This window comes from Oryzias latipes, chromosome 8, assembly GCF_002234675.1.
Source record: "Oryzias latipes chromosome 8, ASM223467v1".
NCBI classification, from domain to species: Eukaryota; Metazoa; Chordata; class Actinopteri; order Beloniformes; family Adrianichthyidae; genus Oryzias; species Oryzias latipes.
In genome coordinates this window covers 710328-731253 of record NC_019866.2, presented here as the reverse complement: position 1 = coordinate 731253, position 20926 = coordinate 710328, and the positions used below count along the sequence as shown (strand labels likewise).

At 41.6% G+C, this 20926-nt stretch overlaps 2 protein-coding genes and 2 long non-coding RNA genes across 4 annotated transcripts; 2 read left to right on the top strand and 2 right to left on the bottom strand.

Moving 5' to 3' along the window:
* Positions 1 to 5623: 5623 nt before the first annotated feature.
* On the top strand, positions 5624 to 8401 carry LOC111947724. Its single transcript, XR_002873619.1, has 2 exons — positions 5624 to 5707; positions 7180 to 8401. It is a non-coding gene; the product is annotated as an uncharacterized LOC111947724 (long non-coding RNA).
* Positions 8084 to 8836, bottom strand: LOC101166873. The gene is made up of 2 exons (XR_177412.4): positions 8660 to 8836; positions 8084 to 8567 (listed from the first exon to the last, which is right to left on the bottom strand). It is a non-coding gene; the product is annotated as an uncharacterized LOC101166873 (long non-coding RNA).
* Positions 8837 to 13073: 4237 nt separating this feature from the next.
* Positions 13074 to 16016, bottom strand: LOC111947723 (heat shock 70 kDa protein 1). Its single transcript, XM_023957231.1, has 2 exons — positions 15841 to 16016; positions 13074 to 15252 (listed from the first exon to the last, which is right to left on the bottom strand). The coding sequence occupies exon 2, from the start codon at positions 15230 to 15232 to the stop codon at positions 13313 to 13315; it is 1920 nt and encodes a 639-aa protein (XP_023812999.1). The 5' UTR covers positions 15233 to 15252; positions 15841 to 16016; the 3' UTR covers positions 13074 to 13312.
* Positions 16017 to 17334: 1318 nt separating this feature from the next.
* LOC101169944 (heat shock 70 kDa protein 1) lies at positions 17335 to 20181 on the top strand. Its single transcript, XM_023957233.1, has 2 exons — positions 17335 to 17513; positions 17996 to 20181. The coding sequence occupies exon 2, from the start codon at positions 18016 to 18018 to the stop codon at positions 19933 to 19935; it is 1920 nt and encodes a 639-aa protein (XP_023813001.1). The 5' UTR covers positions 17335 to 17513; positions 17996 to 18015; the 3' UTR covers positions 19936 to 20181.
* Positions 20182 to 20926: the final 745 nt, after the last annotated feature.

Genomic DNA, 20926 nt, shown 5'->3' with positions numbered 1-20926 from the left:
GCTTTTGCAGCATAATTGTTGTTTGTTCCACTGTCCCTGAACTCACCATCTGTGTGTAGGGGGGGGGGGGGGTCATTTAGTTACTCAAAGATAAAAGTAATTAGTTCACAGATCTTCATATTTTATGAAAGCATCTAGAAGAAGCAGCTGGAAGTCGATCTAATAAAATCATCGGCTAGTTGTGGAATCCCTCAGGGCTCTGACATAAAACATGCAGCTTTTACAATGACTGTAACTAAGACCTGGACTGAGTGACTCCGCCCCCCTGGCGTTCCAAACAGGAAGTGGCTCCAAAAGGCTAAAATAAACAGCTGTTACTGTATTGGTCAGAAGACCCGTTCTGGATCTGAAACTTTTCTAACATTTTCTTATTAATCGTCATTTTTTCTGCAGTTCAAGTTATTTAAATTATGAACCGACCAATCAGATGCCTCAATAAAAGTAGGTGGAGCCTGCTGGCCCCAATGTTTAAAACATTTGACAGACTTTATGCAGCCTGCTTTCAGGTGGTAGGGGTGTGGCCTTCCAACAGGCTCACTCCGGATTGGTGAGAGTGGTTGCCATAGAAACGTAGAAACAGATAAAGTCAGACCAATCTCTGCTTACTGGCATCATCTGGCTCCAACATGGCGGCGTCCTTTCATGAAAAAAATGGCGACTTAAGTCACTTCATTTAGTTGGAGCCGGAATAAACCATTTTCTATGGGGGGGGGGGGGGGGGTCATCCTCACTCAGTCCAGTCTCATGTACAGTCAATGGGTTGTTAGAACAAACACAGGCGGGGGGGGGGGGGGGCAGCTAAAGACCACATGCAGATGACAACATACGGTTAACACCGATGGAATGGGAGGGGGGGGCATGTTCACTGCAGAGACGTTTGATTCCCACGTTGACCTAACATGAAAGGGATGTAGATTCAGCTGCAGGCCGTCTGACCAAAGTCAGATTCTATTAAAATGTACCCAAAAACTCAACTCCTGTGTTGCTAAGCAACGCTGTCATCATAAGTTCCTAATGTGTGGCTTTAAAAGGATCAATCCTGCTAATGGCTCAATCCATGTTGCTTTAGGCCTGGATACAGCATTTCTACACACCTGAACTACACCTGAACCAGCAGTATTTCTTCTATAAGCATCTGAAAAGACGTTTTCTTTTTCTGGCAGACCTGCATTTGGAACTTTTACAAAACCAGAGGTAAAGTTATCTACACTAATTGGAGGGGAGGGGGGGTATTTTAATCCACCCCCGACCTGCTGTAGTTTCTCATCTGTTCAACATTTGTTTGAAAGATCTTCCAAAATCTTTTCCTTTAGGATCTGTAGATGCAGATTATTCATCTCATCCAGATGGAATCAACTTTTCTGTTTGCTTTAACCCAAAAAGTTATTTAGAAAATAATCTGTAGGAACCATAATCTGTAGGAGTCATAATTTGTAGGAACCATAATCTGTAGGAACCATTATCTGTAGGAGCCATAATTTGTAGGAACCATAATCTGTAGGAACCATACTTTGTAGGAACCATTATCTGCAGGAACCATAATTTGTAAGAACCACAATCTGTAAGAACCATAATCTGTAGAAGCCATAAATTTGTAGGAACAATAATCTGTAGAAGTCATAATTTGGAGGAACCATAATCTGTAGGAACCATAATTTGTAGGAACCATAATCTGTAGAAGCCATAAATTTGTAGGAACCATAAATTTATAGGAACCATAAAATGAAGAATCCATTATCTGTAGGAACCATAATCTGCAGGAACCATAATCTGTAAGAACCATAATCTGTAGAAGCCATAAATTTGTAGGAACCATAAATTTATAGGAACCATAAAATGAAGAATCCATTATCTGTAGGAACCATAATCTGTAGGAACCATAATCTGTAAAAACCATAATCTGTATAAATCATAATTTGTAGGAACCATAATCTGTAGGAGCCATTATTTGTAGGAACCATAATCTGTAAGAACCATAATCTGTACAAGCCATAAATTTATAGGAACCATAATCTGTAGAAACCATTATCTGTAGGATCCATAAACTGTAGGAACCATAATTTGTAAGAACCATAATCTGTAGAAACCATTATCTGTAGGAGCAATAATTTGTAGGAACCATAATTTGTAGGAACCGTAATCTGTAGGAGTCATAATCTGTAGAAACCATAATCTGTAGGAACCATAATCTGTAGAAGTCATAATTTGTCGGAACAATAGTATGTAAGAACCATAATCTCTAGGAGCGATAAATTTGTAGGAACCATAACCTGTAGAAACCATTATCTGTAGGAACCATAATTTGTAGGAACCATAATCTGTATAAATCATAATTTGTAGGAACCGTAATCTGTAGGAGCCATAATTTGAAGGAACCATAATCTGTAGAAGCCATATTTTGTAGGAACCATAATCTGTAGGAACCATTATCTGTAGGAACCATTATCTGTAGGAACCATTATCTGTAGGAACCATAATTTGTAGGAACCATTATCTGTAGGAACCAACATTTGTAGGAACCATAATCTGTAGGAACCATAATTTGTAGGAACCATAATCTGTAGGAACCATAATTTGTAGGAACCATTATCTGTAGGAACCATTATCTGTAGGAAACCTAATTTGTAGGAACCATAATCTGTAGGACATGTAATCTGTAGGAGCCATGATTTGTAGGAACCATAATCTGTAAGAACCATAATCTGTACAAGCCATACATCTATAGGAACCATAATCTGTAGAAACCATTATCTGTAGGAACAATTATCTGTAGGAACCATAATCTGTAGGAACCATAATCTGTAGGAACCATAATCTGTATAAATCATAATTTGTAGGAACCGTAATCTGTAGGAGCCATAATTTGAAGGAACCATAATCTGTAGAAGCCATATTTTGTAGGAACCATAATCTGTAGGAACCATAATCTGTAGGAACCATAATCTGTAGGAGCCATAATTTGTAGGAACCATAACCTGTAGAAACCATATTTTGTTGGAACCATAATCTGTGGAAGTCATAATTTGTAGGAACCATAATATGTAGGAACCATAATATATAGGAGCCATAAATTTGTAGGAGCCATAAATCTGTAGGAACCATAATCTGTAGAAGTCATAATTTGTAGGAACCATAATCTGTAGGAACCATAATCTCTAGGAGCCATAAATTTGTAGGAACCATAATCTGTAGAAGTCATAATTTGTAGGAACCATAATCTGTAGGAACCATAATCTGTAGAAGTCATAATTTGTAGGAGCCATAAATCTGTAGAAGTCATAATTTTTAATCTAATCTGGATGCTGCTCATCTCCATGACGGTTATTTAACCAGATTTACAACACTTCAGTTTAGTAAAAGTTTGTAATGATTTATTTGTAGGGACATGAACACTTTAGTAAACATACGTGTTAATATATAAACACATCAATAAATATTCTAGCCACCACCATGTTACATCATTAGCAGCTAAGAGCTTCACCTTAAAAAAGACCAAATGTAAACAGTTTGATGTTGATCACCTTCATCACATTATTACCACAAATATGGCATTAAAGATTTGGACAGAATATTAAACCAAATCAACTTCACAGTTTTTCTCTTCTGATGAACCACATCCATAAAAATAAACACTAATATCTGATCTGATTTGTTGACAACAACATTTATTGCTTGGAAAGGAGCAGGAAGAAGCGAGTTTATATAACCCCACCCCTCCTGAGTTCATTCATTTGATAGTTTTACATAGTTTTTGTCATCTGGTTCTGATCCAATAGATTCTTTTCAAGTTACTAAATCCAGTTGTTATTAAAGATTGATTATCTTCAGAAAACATTCTTTCACATTTCAGTAAACAGTAACGGTAACAGTTATGTAATAATCATTGATTATTAGAACACCTGATCACATTAAACCAGTAATTATTGCTACACATTGCAGATCAATTAAAGAAAATCAATAGTTATTGATTGTAATTCAAACATTTCAGTTATCATTATTGCACATTACACAATGTAATACTTATTGATTGTAATTAAAAGAGCTTTGATTATTTCACCACATTCAAGTTCACACATGGATTTGGAATTATTCAAACACCTGTTGATCCTTAACTCTTATCTTTACATCATGAAATCAGAGTTTCTGTCTACATTTTCTTGAATATTTGGGTATTTAAACATTGATTGAGCTCATTACTTCACCCGTTCCAAACTTTAGTGCCACACACCGACACAGAAACTTTGAAAATGAATAGTTTGTATGATCAAGATATCCGGCTTTATGTACAATTCTGACGGCTGGATTTTAGGTAAACAGAGAGGATGTAGTGAACTCTTAGAATTATTCCCCCAAATTTCTATACAGTAGGTGAAATATGGTAATATTAAGGAGCAGTAAAATAAATATCTACTGTTGTATTCTAATATATGTTTAGATTTATTGATGATTGACATACTTGGTTTGTCATCGATAACAACCCCTAAGAATTTGACTTCTGTGACATTTTCAATTGAGACATTATTAATTATAATTGAGAGCTCTTTATTTGCTTTGTAGTTACTGGAAAACATCACTTTGGTTTTATCTAGGTTCAAGATAATCTGTTGTAATCCATCCATGATTTTATTTTGGTGAACTCTGTTTACCACATTGATAAATTCCCTATGATTGTCTGTAGAATAGAATACATTTGTGTCATCAGCAAATTATGAGATTTAAACATTTTGAAACATTTAATATTTATATAAATATTGAATAGCAGCGGGCCTAGACTTGATCCCTGTGGGACACCACAACTTATCTCTATGGATTCTGATGGATATTCATCAATCTTGACAAATTGTTTTCTTCCTATTAAATAGCTTTTGACCCAAATTAACGCTAGTCCTTTAATCCCAGACACTTCCAGTTTGTCAAGTAGGATGTCATGATTGAGAGTCAGATGCTTTTTTTAAGTTAATGAGCTGCATATTTCTTTTTGTCCAGAGCGTTTGTGATTTCCTCCACAGCATCAATGATAGCCAATGAGGTGGATCTGTTTTCTCTAAAACCAGATTGGTTTTCATTTATAATGTTATGTTTATCAATAAATGTAGCTAAATTATCATTGAATATTGTTGAGAATTGTGGGAGGAGATAAACAGGTCTATAGTTTGTAAATTGGTGTTTGTCTCCACTCTTACAGATAGGAATCACTTTTACTATTTTCATTTGGTTTGGGAATCTCCCAGTTAGTAATGATAAGTTAGAGGCTTAGAGAGACTATTAATGACCTTTTTCATCACTGTCATATCTATATCCTCACCATATTTAGAGTTTTTACTCTGGAATGTATTCACATTGATATCAGCACATGTTTTTCCCATCAGAGAAGGATTGAGTTTGGGATCCTTTCCATGGTGGATTATTGTCTTTGCTGGTTTTACATTCTGGAATTTCTGCTGCCATCTCTGGACCCCGTTTACAGAATAGTTCTTGAGGCCGTTTGCTGCTTCAGTGATGTTCTAGCTTTGAGCTTTCTGATGAATAAGTCATTATTTTGAGAAGTCATAGTTTTTTCATTTCTTAACATTTTATAAACTGGTTCTTTTATTTTCTTTGTCTTCACATTGATGTCAAATAGTGTAAAACTGGGAAATGATCAGTTGTCACATGTCATTAGTCTACTCATATAAGTTTATTCTATATTACAGTGACGTGCGGTGAGGTTAATGGCTGGTGAGGCACTGACGTCATCAGTCAGACTTACAAACATATGAACCATACTGAGTAACTTATTCACCATTTAATTGACAACAGTTAACGTGTTTTGTTTAAAATATCATTTCAACATGTTTTTTCATATACAAACTGCGGCATAGAAAAAAGCACAAACGTTATTATCGTCTTACCTTTACTTGTAAATAAAGTCCATATGCCGCTCCTTCTGAAGAAAATGACTTTCCGCTTGCTATCACTTCTTCTATTGTTTTTTAGCGTCATAATCTCAGGGCTCACCGGCGCCCCCTAACATGAGGCACGAGAACTGCTGGCCTCACCCAGCGGCTTTTTCGCCGGCGTTTAGCGCTCAGCACAAGAAACACGTCCCTCACATACAGTTATTTATAAAAACAAACACTGTACATCATATACATCTGCTAAATTATGTAAACTCAGCTCATATAGTACAAGTGATTGAACCGACATACAGAGAGACAGCAGGACCGTCTGACTGCATAGGTATTGCGCAATCCAAGGTGAGGCTCAGCGGGCTGGTGCCTCATCGCACGTCACTTCTTAGTATCTGAACGGCAAATGCGGAAATTCAGCGATTTTGAAAAGAAAAAACACCCAAAAATGGTACATTTAAATGGAAAATGACTGCAAAGCACAAATTACTGATTAAATATAATAATTGAATTTATTGTTTCTCTTTTCTTCCCATAATGACAGGTAAGGCACAGCCTCACCTGCCTCTCCTGACTGCACGTCACTGCTATATTATTTATAAATGTATCATCAGAGCATCACTTTGAGTAGTTAATCTGATGGGTCGTGTTATAGTTTGATATAAACTTGACATTTAATCTGCTCTTCTACTATTCTGTTGATAAAATTGCTATTTATTTCTGTTTATTCAAAATCCATGTTTGTATTAAAATTGGTTAGTTTTATAATTCATTACCAGTTTAGACCAAATGAACTTCCTGTTTGGTATTTCTCTGCATCACAGCCACTTCTCTGGATCAATCTAGAACATTCAAACTCTGCCTGAATCGACTCCGCCACCTGTTTTTGAACCATTCTGGATGTAACCACGCCCACTTTGCTGTGTTAAAAGTTGTTTTCATAAACTTTAAAACTCAAAATGTTTAACATAACCTGATTATTCAAATACTCAGTAATACAAGTTTGTGACACAATTGCAGAACTTTCTCCTTCAGGCAGTATCTCTCCATTTCTGAGACCAGATTTTTATTATAGTCAATAGTTCAGCTTGTGATCTATGGTACCTTTTGATTAAAATAGTACTTTAATATTTTCCTGCATGGAACAACCCAAAACCCAGTAGAAACCCCGTCCCTACAGAGCAGCAGGAACCATAATCTGTAGAAGTCATAATTTTTAATCTAATCTGGATGCTGCTCATCTCCATGACGATTATTTAACCAGATTTACAACACTTTAGTTTAGTAAAAGTTTGTAATGATTTATTTGTAGGGACATGAACACTTTAGTAAACATACGTGTTAATATATAAACACATCAATAAATATTCTAGCCACCACCATGTTACATCATTAGCAGCTAAGAGCTTCACCTTAAAAAAGACCAAATGTAAACAGTTTGATGTTGATCACCTTCATCACATTATTACCACAAATATGGCATTAAAGATTTGGACAGAATATTAAACCAAATCAACTTCACAGTTTTTCTCTTCTGATGAGCCACATCCATAAAAATAAACACTAATATTTGATCTGATTTGTTGACAACAACATGACATTAAATCTGCTGTTTTGAAGCTCTGTCAATAATATGAAAATATAGATTTTGCATCAAAAACCTTCATTAGTTTTATAATTAATCACCAGTTTAACCTTCAGGAAACTTCCAGGATGTTTCCAGAACATTCCAGGTCTCCCTGAACTGACTCCTGTTTTTTAAACCAGACTGCAGATTTAACCACGCCCACTTTCCTGTGTTAAAGTTGTTTATTAACCCACATATTTATCAAACCACATATAAGGAAATACTTGAACAGAAATGTTGGTAAACTCTATGAATTTATCATTTACGGAAATGTCCCTTTTTTTCCCTTTTAACAGTTAAAAACTTTATCAGAAATAATCTTTTAATCAACATCTCACCAGATTTAGATTTCAAGTAGTTTCATCAAATATGACTAAAACCAGGTTTGACACCACATAGTTATGTCATCATTCACCTCATGATCTGTGGTCCGGAGTATTTTCCTTCTATACGGTATATTCATTGGTCCAGGTAGAACAATCCAGAACATTCTTTCTTTGGCCCCGCCCATTTCCCCAGAGCCCCCACTCCTGCACACACTGACCACACCCTCTTCACCTGCAGCAGGTTTGACCTTTGGAATTTTTATCTTTATTTTTTTTACTAACTAAAGCAGCCGTTTTAATCTTCAACAGTCATAATGAGCATAAAAATATCTGCATTTGTTGTTTCATGACATCATTACTGAGGTTTCTTCACTAAAATATTTAAAGTTTTTTATTTCATTGCTGACACCATTTTTAATTATTTGAATTAATTTAAATAGATTTCCTTTAGTTACACAATAACTGCTAGGATTACGATCAAAAGCAAACATTTATCCCAAGAATCTTCTGGTTTTTGTTGTTTCTCTTCGCCACTGAAACAGAAATAACTGGAGGAAATCCCGCCATGTTTGTCCTCGTTTATGATCCAAACCTTCCTGCTGACCGTCCGGTTACTTTCAAACGGAAACTGTTAGCAGACCGGCTTTAAACCGACCGTCAGCTGATCCCGTCTGACAATTTACTTCAACCTATGGAAACATCTTTGCGTCACGGACGGCAACATTTCTGAAACGAACAAAAGTAGTTTTCAGCATGAACTGCATTAAACCCAAACAACCACAGCCTGCCTAAACACTCGATCCTATTTCTGTACTCACGATCGCCGCCCGGTCCGGTCCGGTCCGGTCCGGTCCGGTCTGGTCCGCCCCGACCGATCCTCCAACCGACAGCCTGGTCCGCGTCATCCCGATACGACTGACGGTCTGCGCCTTGCTTTTTTATAGAGAGAAGACCGACGCTTCGAGAAACTTCGCAACAATTCGGCTGTCGAGTCGGAAAAATGTTAAAAGCGTGTCCGGTGACGTATTTCAAAATAAAGGCTATTCTCGTTTTTTGTTGTTGCAAGAATCCAGAAATTTGGACAATTTGTTTTATTTTGAAAAATTGAATCACGGAAATGGATATTAACCCAAACAACATGACACGACCCCCTTTTCCCTGGCGAATAAACAGACCAATCACAACCTTGTTTACCATAAATGGAGTTTACTGTCGATTTTCTACCCAACAACAGAACGTTCTAGAAACCAATGGAAAATTCCCAATTCTAACGTTCAGAGCTCGTGCCTTTCTGCACGTGAGCACTGAGCAGAGCAGGACTGGACTGGAACTTTCTGCTCCTGCGCAGTTTAAACGTGACAGACGTGAATGGAAGGAGAGCAAAACTATTTTGAAGTTACTACATTATTTTGGGTATCAGGGACACTATCTTAGATCACCCCCCCCCCCCCTTCCATTGGCGTGTTCTCCCTACCATGACAAAGGTGGATAAAGGTGGAAAGATTTCATGTAATCCATGGACACCAGTGAAGATCACAAATCATTGAAGAAAAAAGGTTCAGAGCTCTGTCTAGTGGGTCTAGATGACCCCACTCCCAATGGTAAAGTGCCTAGGATAGAACAGGGGTTAATGTGTGACCACACATTTTCAAGTTTACAGTAAAAAATACATTTCATTTCCAATACGTTTTATCTACATTTATAAAGTAATTTAAAATCATATTTAATTACTATAAGTGTTAGGTAAAACTAAGTAACTTTTAATGTGATCTCTATGGGAATGTTTTCTTCAGCCTAAATTTACAGCAATCATGGACATTTCTGACACATAATTTTATGTAATTTATTGGTCCATTTTTAAATAAACATATCCATAGCATCCATGGGGCTGCACGGTGGCGCAGTGGTTAGCACTCTTGCCTCACAGCAAGAAGGCCCCGGTTCAAGTCCCGGCTGGGGGACCTGAAAAACTACATCAATGGGGGCCTTTCTGTGTGGAGTTTGCATGTTCTCCCCGTGCATGCGTGGGTTTTCTCCGGGGTCTCCGGCTTCCTCCAAAGTCATGCTACATAGGTTGATTGGCAACTCTAAATTGTCCATAGGTGTGAGTGTGAGAGTGAATGGATGTGTGATTGAGGATATCCCACCCTGCGACAGACTGGCGACCACTCCAGGGCATCCCTTGCCTACGCCCAAGTGGCCGGGATAGGCTCCAGCAACCCTGGGGCCCCTGAAAGGGAATAAACGGTAGAAGATGAATGAATAGCATCCATGTTTTAGACGAAAACCCCTCTAAAAATGTTTCAAAACCCCCCCACCAACTACCCAGTAAGTTAACTTTAAGTAGTTTCCTGTCTTTGTTTTCAAATAATAGAAAAATAAATGAAAGAAAGTTTTTCTACATTGCTCGTTACATTTACCACTAATATTAAAGTATAAAATGTGCATGGATCAGATGAATTGGATGTTAGTAACTATAAGTTATAATATTTTTAATATAGAAGTTATTTTTCAAATAATTTTTGTGAAGTTAACACTAAAGCTTCATCTCCCTGTGAAGAGGCAGGGCAAACCACTACACCACCACCCCACCCTCACTTGGAATAGTGGATGAAAAAAAGAATTCCATAGCATGGTGAAGATTTAGGCTCTATTCAGACTGGGAAGGTCTTCTGTTCCGGATCAAGTCCTGAACCTTGTGTTGGTCTGAATTCAGACTGGCATCAAGTGGACCATTCTGTTCCAGACCAAAGCTAGTAAACAGAACTACGTGACCAAAGATCTCTTCAGTCAGAAACAATGAGGGCAGATCAAAACAACCACTGTACAATCCTTATCAGGACAGTTAACTTATGAAAACTTTATATTTGGATTAGCAGTTTTGAACATGAAGAACCAAACTCTTGTTACTCTGCGGTTCATGCTGCAAGGCGGTTACTGAGGAGACGCCGGATATAAAGGGGGGGTTACACGTGTTTATGACGTACAGATTGTCAGGAAAACAATGAGAAGTGATGTGGATCACCTTAATAGGTGTTTTAATGAGCCTACATTCATCCAACCACATTCCAATGAGTTGCTGTGTCTCATCGTTGTGGTGTCATGGTTACGAGAATTCTGCTGAGGAAACTACAAGGTAACTCTAAGGATGACGTCACAGCAGCGCCTGTTGGGCGAATGACGTGTAACGAGACACAGGAAAGGGTGGAAGAAGCGTTTTCATCTGTGTTAAAATAAAGGTCCGAACAAATAAACAGTTGGACCCTTTTTTCTGTTTGATAGAACGACAATTGTAGCTTTATATTTTGTATCACTCCTACTCGGTTTACGCTACAGTGGCTGTTTTGGTCCAGTTGTTCCGCTCAGAGGACGGATGGTTTACAGACTGTGGATGATGAAAAGATCTATATCTATATGTCATAAACACGTATCACCTTCATACCCGACGTCTCCTCAGTAACCGCCTTGCAGCATGAGCCGCTGACCAGAGTAACAAGTAAAAAATTTGTTTTTTAACGTTCAAAACTGGTAATCCAAATATAAAGTTTTAATGAGTTAACTGTCCTGATAAGGATTGTAAGCGGCACGCATGTCTTTCTCTTATTTTGACCCGCCTGGCCAATGACGGAAGAGATCTTCAGTCATGTGGTTTTGTTCACAAACTTTGGTCCGGAACAGAATGGTCCACTGATGCCGGTCTGAATACAGACCAAACGCAAGATTCAGGACTCGATCCAGAACAAAGGATCTTTCTAGTCTGAATACACCCTCAGTTTAAACTGAGTTTAAGGGTTGTATTTATGATTGGCAGGTGAGTGGGCTCATGAAAACTTCCACTTTACCTTTTGTCTCACCCAGAGTTGAAGACGTTCCAGCCAGTCCACATACCTGACCCACTTTTGGTTTGATTAGAAACTGTTTATAATCCCTAGGGACACATCAGGGATTATTAATCTGGTCTACGGGCAATTATGCTGTAAACTGACACAAAAACAGATCAAAGATGGTCTACAGTACTTCACGGATCAGAGAGTTGAAGTGAAGAGACCCCCCCCCCCTTTGTCTGGTCAGTTTATGTCACCAAAATGGCCACTAAATCAGTAGCAAATGTCCACAAACGCATGTGATGCAAAAACATTCCGTCTTTGAAACGATGAAGGTCTGCAAACATCTAAGATGTAACAGTCTGTGGTGACATCCTAGAGGACCAGTCTGCAGAACAAATATGTTCAAATTTGAAAAAAATACATTTACATACATGTTTAGATGACAATCATTCAAACATAATGCATTGTGGTCTTGTGAGCATCAATGCACTTCCAGAACTTTGGACTTTGGAACGTAGATTTAGACACCCCAAAAAAATGGCAAACGTCGTAAAAAGTGCTTTATGTAGCTATGAGGGAATTAAGATGCATCCGGAGACGGTCTTTAAAATACCAACACTAGAGGGAAAACATGGAAATGACCAAACACGGCTGCAGAGCTGAACTTCAGGTCATTTTATCAGATATTAGTGAAATACAATTCAGTGTTTAGACACAGCTGTTCAGGACCATGTGGGTCAGAAAAGGGTTTGCAGTCTCAGATTCTGCAGAACCTGACCGCCTGTAATGTACCGGAAATCTGCCCACTGCAAGACTGAAATCAGCAGTTCAGTTAAAAGACTCCTGATAGGAGACTTCATCTTTAAAATCTAACTTCTGACGACTTTTTAAAAACTTTCTACATTGACAGCATGTTATAAAGCCTCCTTTGTTTGACTTGCTTTGCATTGATTTTAGAGCAGAATTCCTCAACTCTGGGTCCATCTGCCTATCTGGGAATTCTTAGACGGATCTTTAAACGTGGCCAGTTTACTCAGAAAACCTGAAATTCTGAAGAACCTTTGAAAAACAGCAACAGCATTAAGAATCTGTTCAAACTCATTTTCAAGTTAGATCTGAAAAAATTTAAACTGTGTTCTACTCTAAACGCAAGACAAAGAGACAGAAAAACAGTGATTTTTTTTATCTTCTTTTTAATTAAAAAAAATACGATATGCATTTACCTTTAAGAAGAAAATTAAATGCGGGAAACTCTGGCTAAAGTAATAGATTTATTTTACATTTACCTTTGGCGCCACCTGCAGGACAGTTCCTGTTTCTACACGAATAACTAATGGATGGAGAGGGAATGGCTGATTTTAAACTGTGTTCTACTCTAAATGCAAGACAAAGAGAAAGAAAAGAGTGATTTTAATTCTTTTTATTAAAAAAATAAGTTAGTATTTTCCATTCAAACACAGGATTTTAGAAGCTGAGGTTCCAAACGTGTCGGACAGAAATGACATCACAGCTTTTTCTTACTTCCCTCAAACATCTCAGTTCAGGTTTTCCTGCAATGTCCAGCAGAGCAAAGTCTGAGTAAAGTTTGACAATAGTTCCATGTTCACGTCTGTCCAGTCAAGCGGGTCCAGAACCAGGGCCCCTTCAGTCCACCTCCTCAATAGTGGGCCCCTGGCTGTCGGCCCGCGCCTGCTCTCTGCAGGAGCCGCTGGGCATCCCTCCCTGATACAGCTTGCTGATGATGGGGTTGCAGACCTTCTCCAGCTCTTTCTGCTTGTGCTGGAACTCGTCTTTGTCGGCCAGCTGGTTGTTCTCCAGCCAGGCGATGGTCTCGTCGCACTTCTCCACCACCCTCTTCCTGTCTTCCTGGCTGATTTTGTCCTTCAAGCTGTCGTCCTGCGCGCTGCTCTTCAGGTTGAAGGCCAAGGACTCCAGGGAGTTCTTGGCGGCGATCTTGTCCCTCTGCTGCTCGTCCTCGGCTTTGTACTTCTCCGCCTCCTGCACCATCCTCTCGATGTCCTCTTTGCTGAGGCGGCCCTTGTCGTTGGTGATGGTGATCTTGTTCTCCTTGCCGGTGCTTTTGTCCACCGCCGACACGTTCAAGATGCCGTTGGCGTCGATGTCGAAGGTGACCTCGATCTGCGGGACCCCTCTGGGAGCCGGCGGGATTCCCGTCAGATCAAACTTGCCCAGCAGGTTGTTGTCCTTGGTCATGGCTCTCTCGCCTTCGTAGACCTGGATCAGGACCCCGGGCTGGTTGTCGGCGTAGGTGCTGAACACCTGGGTCTGCTTGGTGGGGATGGTGGTGTTGCGTTTGATCAGGGCCGTCATGACTCCACCGGCCGTCTCGATGCCCAGGGACAGAGGCGCCACGTCCAGCAGCAGCAGGTCCTGGACGTTGCCCGAGGTGTCGCCCGACAGGATGGCGGCCTGCACGGCGGCGCCGTAAGCCACCGCCTCGTCCGGGTTGATGCTCTTGTTCAGCTCTCGGCCGTTGAAGAAGTCCTGCAGGAGCTTCTGGATTTTGGGGATCCGGGTGGAGCCTCCCACCAGGACCACGTCGTGGATCTGCCCCTTGTCCATCTTGGCGTCCCTCAGGGCTTTCTCCACCGGTTCCAGCGTTCCCCTGAACAGGTCGGAGCACAGCTCCTCAAAGCGAGCTCTGGTGACGGAGGTGTAGAAGTCGATGCCCTCAAACAGAGAGTCGATCTCGATGCTGGCCTGGGAGCTGGAGGACAGGGTCCTCTTGGCCCTCTCGCAAGCGGTGCGCAGCCTCCTCAAGGCCCTCTTGTTCTGGCTGATGTCCTTCTTGTGTTTCCTCTTGAACTCCTCCACAAAGTGGTTGACCATGCGGTTGTCAAAGTCCTCTCCGCCCAGGTGAGTGTCTCCGGCCGTGGCCTTCACCTCAAAGATGCCGTCTTCGATGGTCAGGATGGACACGTCGAAGGTGCCTCCTCCCAAGTCAAAGATCAGCACGTTTCTCTCTCCCGACTTGCCCTTGTCCAGTCCGTAGGCGATGGCGGCCGCCGTGGGCTCGTTGATGATCCTCTGGACGTTGAGTCCCGCGATGACGCCCGCGTCTTTGGTGGCCTGTCGTTGGGAGTCGTTGAAGTACGCCGGCACTGTGATGACGGCGTTGGACACCTTGTGGCCCAGGTAGGCCTCGGCGATCTCCTTCATCTTCACCAGGACCATGGAGGAAATCTCCTCGGGGAAGAAGGTCTTGTTCTCTCCTTTGTAGTCCACCTGGATTTTGGGCTTCCCTCCTTCTGAAACCACCTTGAAGGGCCAGTGCTTCATGTCGGCCTGCACCACCGGCTCGTCGAACCTCCGCCCAATCAGCCTCTTGGCGTCAAACACGGTGTTGCTGGGGTTCAGAGCCACCTGGTTCTTGGCCGCGTCTCCAATCAGCCTCTCCGTGTCGGTGAAGGCCACATAGCTGGGGGTGGTCCTGTTGCCCTGGTCGTTGGCGATGATTTCCACTTTTCCGTGCTGGAAGACGCCCACACAAGAGTAGGTGGTGCCCAGGTCGATGCCGATGGACACGCTCTTGGCCGCAGACATGTTTGCTGGATGACTTTGTGCTGTAAAGACGCGCAGACACAGACGGGAGGAAACGTTACAAACATGAACTTCTGCAGCCGCTCTGACAGAGTCTAGAAAGAACCCAGTCCAGCATCAGAGCTCGGATTGCTCTAGAAGGAGGATTCAGGCGGTTCTGGCTCACGCTCATCTGCTCTGGTCTCTACTCGGTAAAGTTAGCACATCAAGGCTTCAGGTTTCTACTTCAACCAACCAAACATCTCCAAAGCTTCTGTCGTTCAGACTAAAGCAATAAAGTTTGATTGGCATGAAAAAAAGGTTTCTAATCCAATCTAATAAAAGTAAATAAATAAATTTAAAATAGAAAAAGGTTTCTAATCCAATTTAAAAAAAGTAAAATAAATGAATTAAAACAAGTAAAAGGTTTCTAATCCAATCTAATGAAAATAAATTAATTGATTTAAAAAAAAGTAAAAGGTTTCTAATCCAGTTTAATAAAAGTAAATAATTAAATTAAAACAAAGTAAAAGGTTTCTAATCAAATCTGCCTTTTCCTCCCGATAGTCTGGATCAAAGCTTTTCCTCCACTTTCCTGCCTTTTCTCTAGAAAGAATGAAGGAAATACTTACAGCTGAGTGATGATGGAGTGATCTGTGAAGAGGAAGGATCTTCTTCTCTTTCTTCTCCTCTGGATCTTCTCTGCGCTCTGCTCTCTTTCTCTAACTGTCTCTGCTCTCGGATCAGCCGCTTTATATCTGCGGAAGCTCACAGCCTGGCTGCTTCTAGACGCTTCACGAACAAAACCGTCGAGTCTGCGGAACGCTCCACAGCCGTTTCCGGTTTGACCCTTCACAATAAGACGTTTCCGGTTGGACGCGCGTTTCCGTCAGTGAGGCTCAACATTCAGGCGTCTTATTGTGAAACTGGATCGGGACCACGTGACGCAGCTTCATGAGAACTTTCTGGAGTCAACGAGAGGAGAAGAGAAGCTTCTCGTTCACTTTCATTCCAACTAAAGTTCTGCCGGAACAACCGAAAAGACTCAAACATAAATACAGAAACAAGAATGACATTAAAAAAAAAGATTCTCTAAACAATTTATTGAAACTAAAACTGTAAAAAAAAATCAGCAAACCAAAATCTAATAAACTGGAAATCAGATTCAGCTTATTAATGTTACTTTAAAAACTTAATCATCTGTGTTCATAGTTTTTAAATAGCCCAAAGATGATGTATCTTCATATTTAGTGATTATGTATTTGTTTTTTTTTCTCGATAAAACAAATATTGTAAAACATACCTCCACTAATAAGACTTGTAAAAATGATTCCAATGTGTCTCCTTTAAATTAATATTATTTAAACATAAATGTGTATATTCTTTAGCTTTTCTTACGTTTCTTAAACTAACAATTTTCTATATAATTATTAACATTTGGACCAAATGACACTCCATAAAAATGTAGGTTAAAGCTAGAACTGTCGTGTTCTCTGCAGGTGTGTTGCTATAGAAATTTCTCAATATTAATTCCTACTTTTTCCACATCAGTTTTATCCATATTTAATGTAAAGTTGATTCTAAATGTTTGTCCGACTGTGTCAGTTTTTAGAAAGCACTTTAATTTAGCTGTAAAGTGCTAGAACGTTTATTTTTACTCCTCAAGTGTTTCTAGTATATTTGGATAAAAATGCAGATCCATCAGCTTTGGGCTATTTAAAAACTATGAACACAGATGATTAAGTTTTTAAAGTAACTTTAATAAGCTGAATCTGATTTCCAGTTTATTAGATTTTGGTTTGCTGATTTTTTTTTTTTACAGTTTTAGTTTCAATAAATTGTTTAGAGAATCTTTTTTTTAATGTCATTCTTGTTTCTGTATTTATGTTTGAGTCTTTTCGGTTGTTCCGGCAGAACTTTAGTTGGAATGAAAGTGAACGATAAGCTTCTCTTCTCCTCTCGTTGACTCCAGAAAGTTCTCATGAAGCTGCGTCACGTGGTCCCGATCCAGTTTCACAATAAGACGCCTGAATGTTGAGCCTCACTGACGGAAACGCGCGTCCAACAGGAAACGTCTTATTGTGAAGGGTCAAACCGGAAACGGCTGTGGAGCGTTCCGCAGACTCGACGGTTTTGTTCGTGAAGCGTCTAGAAGCAGCCAGGCTGTGAGCTTCCGCAGATATAAAGCGGCTGATCCGAGAGCAGAGACAGTTAGAGAAAGAGAGCAGAGCGCAGAGAAGATCCAGAGGAGAAGAAAGAGAAGAAGATCCTTCCTCTTCACAGATCACTCCATCATCACTCAGCTGTAAGTATTTCCTTCATTCTTTCTAGAGAAAAGGCAGGAAAGTGGAGGAAAAGCTTTGATCCAGACTATCGGGAGGAAAAGGCAGATTTGATTAGAAACCTTTTACTTTGTTTTAATTTAATTATTTACTTTTATTAAACTGGATTAGAAACCTTTTACTTTTTTTAAATCAATTAATTTATTTTCATTAGATTGGATTAGAAACCTTTTTTTCATGCCAATCAAACTTTATTGCTTTAGTCTGAACGACAGAAGCTTTGGAGATGTTTGGTTGGTTGAAGTAGAAACCTGAAGCCTTGATGTGCTAACTTTACCGAGTAGAGACCAGAGCAGATGAGCGTGAGCCAGAACCGCCTGAATCCTCCTTCTAGAGGAATCCGAGCTCTGATGCTGGACTGGGTTCTTTCGAGACTCTGTCAGAGCGGCTGCAGAAGTTCATGTTTGTAACGTTTCCTCCCGTCTGTGTCTGCGCGTCTTTACAGCACAAAGTCATCCAGCAAACATGTCTGCGGCCAAGAGCGTGTCCATCGGCATCGACCTGGGCACCACCTACTCTTGTGTGGGCGTCTTCCAGCACGGAAAAGTGGAAATCATCGCCAACGACCAGGGCAACAGGACCACCCCCAGCTATGTGGCCTTCACCGACACGGAGAGGCTGATTGGAGACGCGGCCAAGAACCAGGTGGCTCTGAACCCCAGCAACACCGTGTTTGACGCCAAGAGGCTGATTGGGCGGAGGTTCGACGAGCCGGTGGTGCAGGCCGACATGAAGCACTGGCCCTTCAAGGTGGTTTCAGAAGGAGGGAAGCCCAAAATCCAGGTGGACTACAAAGGAGAGAACAAGACCTTCTTCCCCGAGGAGATTTCCTCCATGGTCCTGGTGAAGATGAAGGAGATCGCCGAGGCCTACCTGGGCCACAAGGTGTCCAACGCCGTCATCACAGTGCCGGCGTACTTCAACGACTCCCAACGACAGGCCACCAAAGACGCGGGCGTCATCGCGGGACTCAACATCCAGAGGATCATCAACGAGCCCACGGCGGCCGCCATCGCCTACGGACTGGACAAGGGCAAGTCGGGAGAGAGAAACGTGCTGATCTTTGACCTGGGAGGAGGCACCTTCGACGTGTCCATCCTGACCATCGAAGACGGCATCTTTGAGGTGAAGGCCACGGCCGGAGACACTCACCTGGGCGGAGAGGACTTTGACAACCGCATGGTCAACCACTTTGTGGAGGAGTTCAAGAGGAAACACAAGAAGGACATCAGCCAGAACAAGAGGGCCTTGAGGAGGCTGCGCACCGCTTGCGAGAGGGCCAAGAGGACCCTGTCCTCCAGCTCCCAGGCCAGCATCGAGATCGACTCTCTGTTTGAGGGCATCGACTTCTACACCTCCGTCACCAGAGCTCGCTTTGAGGAGCTGTGCTCCGACCTGTTCAGGGGAACGCTGGAACCGGTGGAGAAAGCCCTGAGGGACGCCAAGATGGACAAGGGGCAGATCCACGACGTGGTCCTGGTGGGAGGCTCCACCCGGATCCCCAAAATCCAGAAGCTCCTGCAGGACTTCTTCAACGGCCGAGAGCTGAACAAGAGCATCAACCCGGACGAGGCGGTGGCTTACGGCGCCGCCGTGCAGGCCGCCATCCTGTCGGGCGACACCTCGGGCAACGTCCAGGACCTGCTGCTGCTGGACGTGGCGCCTCTGTCCCTGGGCATCGAGACGGCCGGTGGAGTCATGACGGCCCTGATCAAACGCAACACCACCATCCCCACCAAGCAGACCCAGGTGTTCAGCACCTACGCCGACAACCAGCCCGGGGTCCTGATCCAGGTCTACGAAGGCGAGAGAGCCATGACCAAGGACAACAACCTGCTGGGCAAGTTTGATCTGACGGGAATCCCGCCGGCTCCCAGAGGGGTCCCGCAGATCGAGGTCACCTTCGACATCGACGCCAACGGCATCTTGAACGTGTCGGCGGTGGACAAAAGCACCGGCAAGGAGAACAAGATCACCATCACCAACGACAAGGGCCGCCTCAGCAAAGAGGACATCGAGAGGATGGTGCAGGAGGCGGAGAAGTACAAAGCCGAGGACGAGCAGCAGAGGGACAAGATCGCCGCCAAGAACTCCCTGGAGTCCTTGGCCTTCAACCTGAAGAGCAGCGCGCAGGACGACAGCTTGAAGGACAAAATCAGCCAGGAAGACAGGAAGAGGGTGGTGGAGAAGTGCGACGAGACCATCGCCTGGCTGGAGAACAACCAGCTGGCCGACAAAGACGAGTTCCAGCACAAGCAGAAAGAGCTGGAGAAGGTCTGCAACCCCATCATCAGCAAGCTGTATCAGGGAGGGATGCCCAGCGGCTCCTGCAGAGAGCAGGCGCGGGCCGACAGCCAGGGGCCCACTATTGAGGAGGTGGACTGAAGGGGCCCTGGTTCTGGACCCGCTTGACTGGACAGACGTGAACATGGAAATATTGTCAAGTGTCAAACTTTACTCAGACTTTGCTCTGCTGGACATTGCAAGAAAACCTGAACTGAGATGTTTGAGGGAAGTAAGAAAAAGCTGTGATGTCATTTCTGTCCGACACGTTTGGAACCTCAGCTTCTAAAATCCTGTGTTTGAATGGAAAATACTAACTTATTTTTTTAATAAAAAGAATTAAAATCACTCTTTTCTTTCTCTTTGTCTTGCATTTAGAGTAGAACACAGTTTAACTTGTTTCTTTATAGTTCTCTGTTTTCTGTCAGTGAGTCAGAATCAGTTTATTAAATATTACATGAAAATTCCAATGAGAATTAAAACAAAAATTAAATGCTGAAATGTACCTTTGAATACTGTGAAGCTTTGAGTATAGATTTTAATAATAAATGTCTTGGGGACATTGCAACATAAAATAATTAACTAAAGTCATTTTTTTAAATATTTTTATGGAGCAAAATGTAAGTAATATGAGTTCAACATCACTGGGACCAAGATAGTGTTTAAAAAAAGGGATTTTCTTAAAATTACTTAATTTCTACAATTTATTTCAAAATAAATTATGTTCATTTTCTTTTTCCCCAACAGAAGGGTTACACTAACTCTTAATTTATTGTATAGTAACAAAATGTTTTAGCTATGGTAATGACGTCATTGTAAATGTTATTCTGATTTTAAGTCGTATCTAACTGTAATATTGTCTATAAAAGGAAAACTCTGTTTTTAAATAACTGGGTTAATAATGGTATAATTTTCCTCAATTATTCAAAGAACCTGGATTATTATATAACTACTCAGAATTCACAATGCAGTATAAAATACCATTAACTCCCAAAGACTTTGCATTAGTGTTTGATGCCGTCCCGTCTGGGCTTTGCATGTTATTCAGGGGTTTCTACAGCGCTCCTCCTCTGACTCTCCATCCTCCTGATGC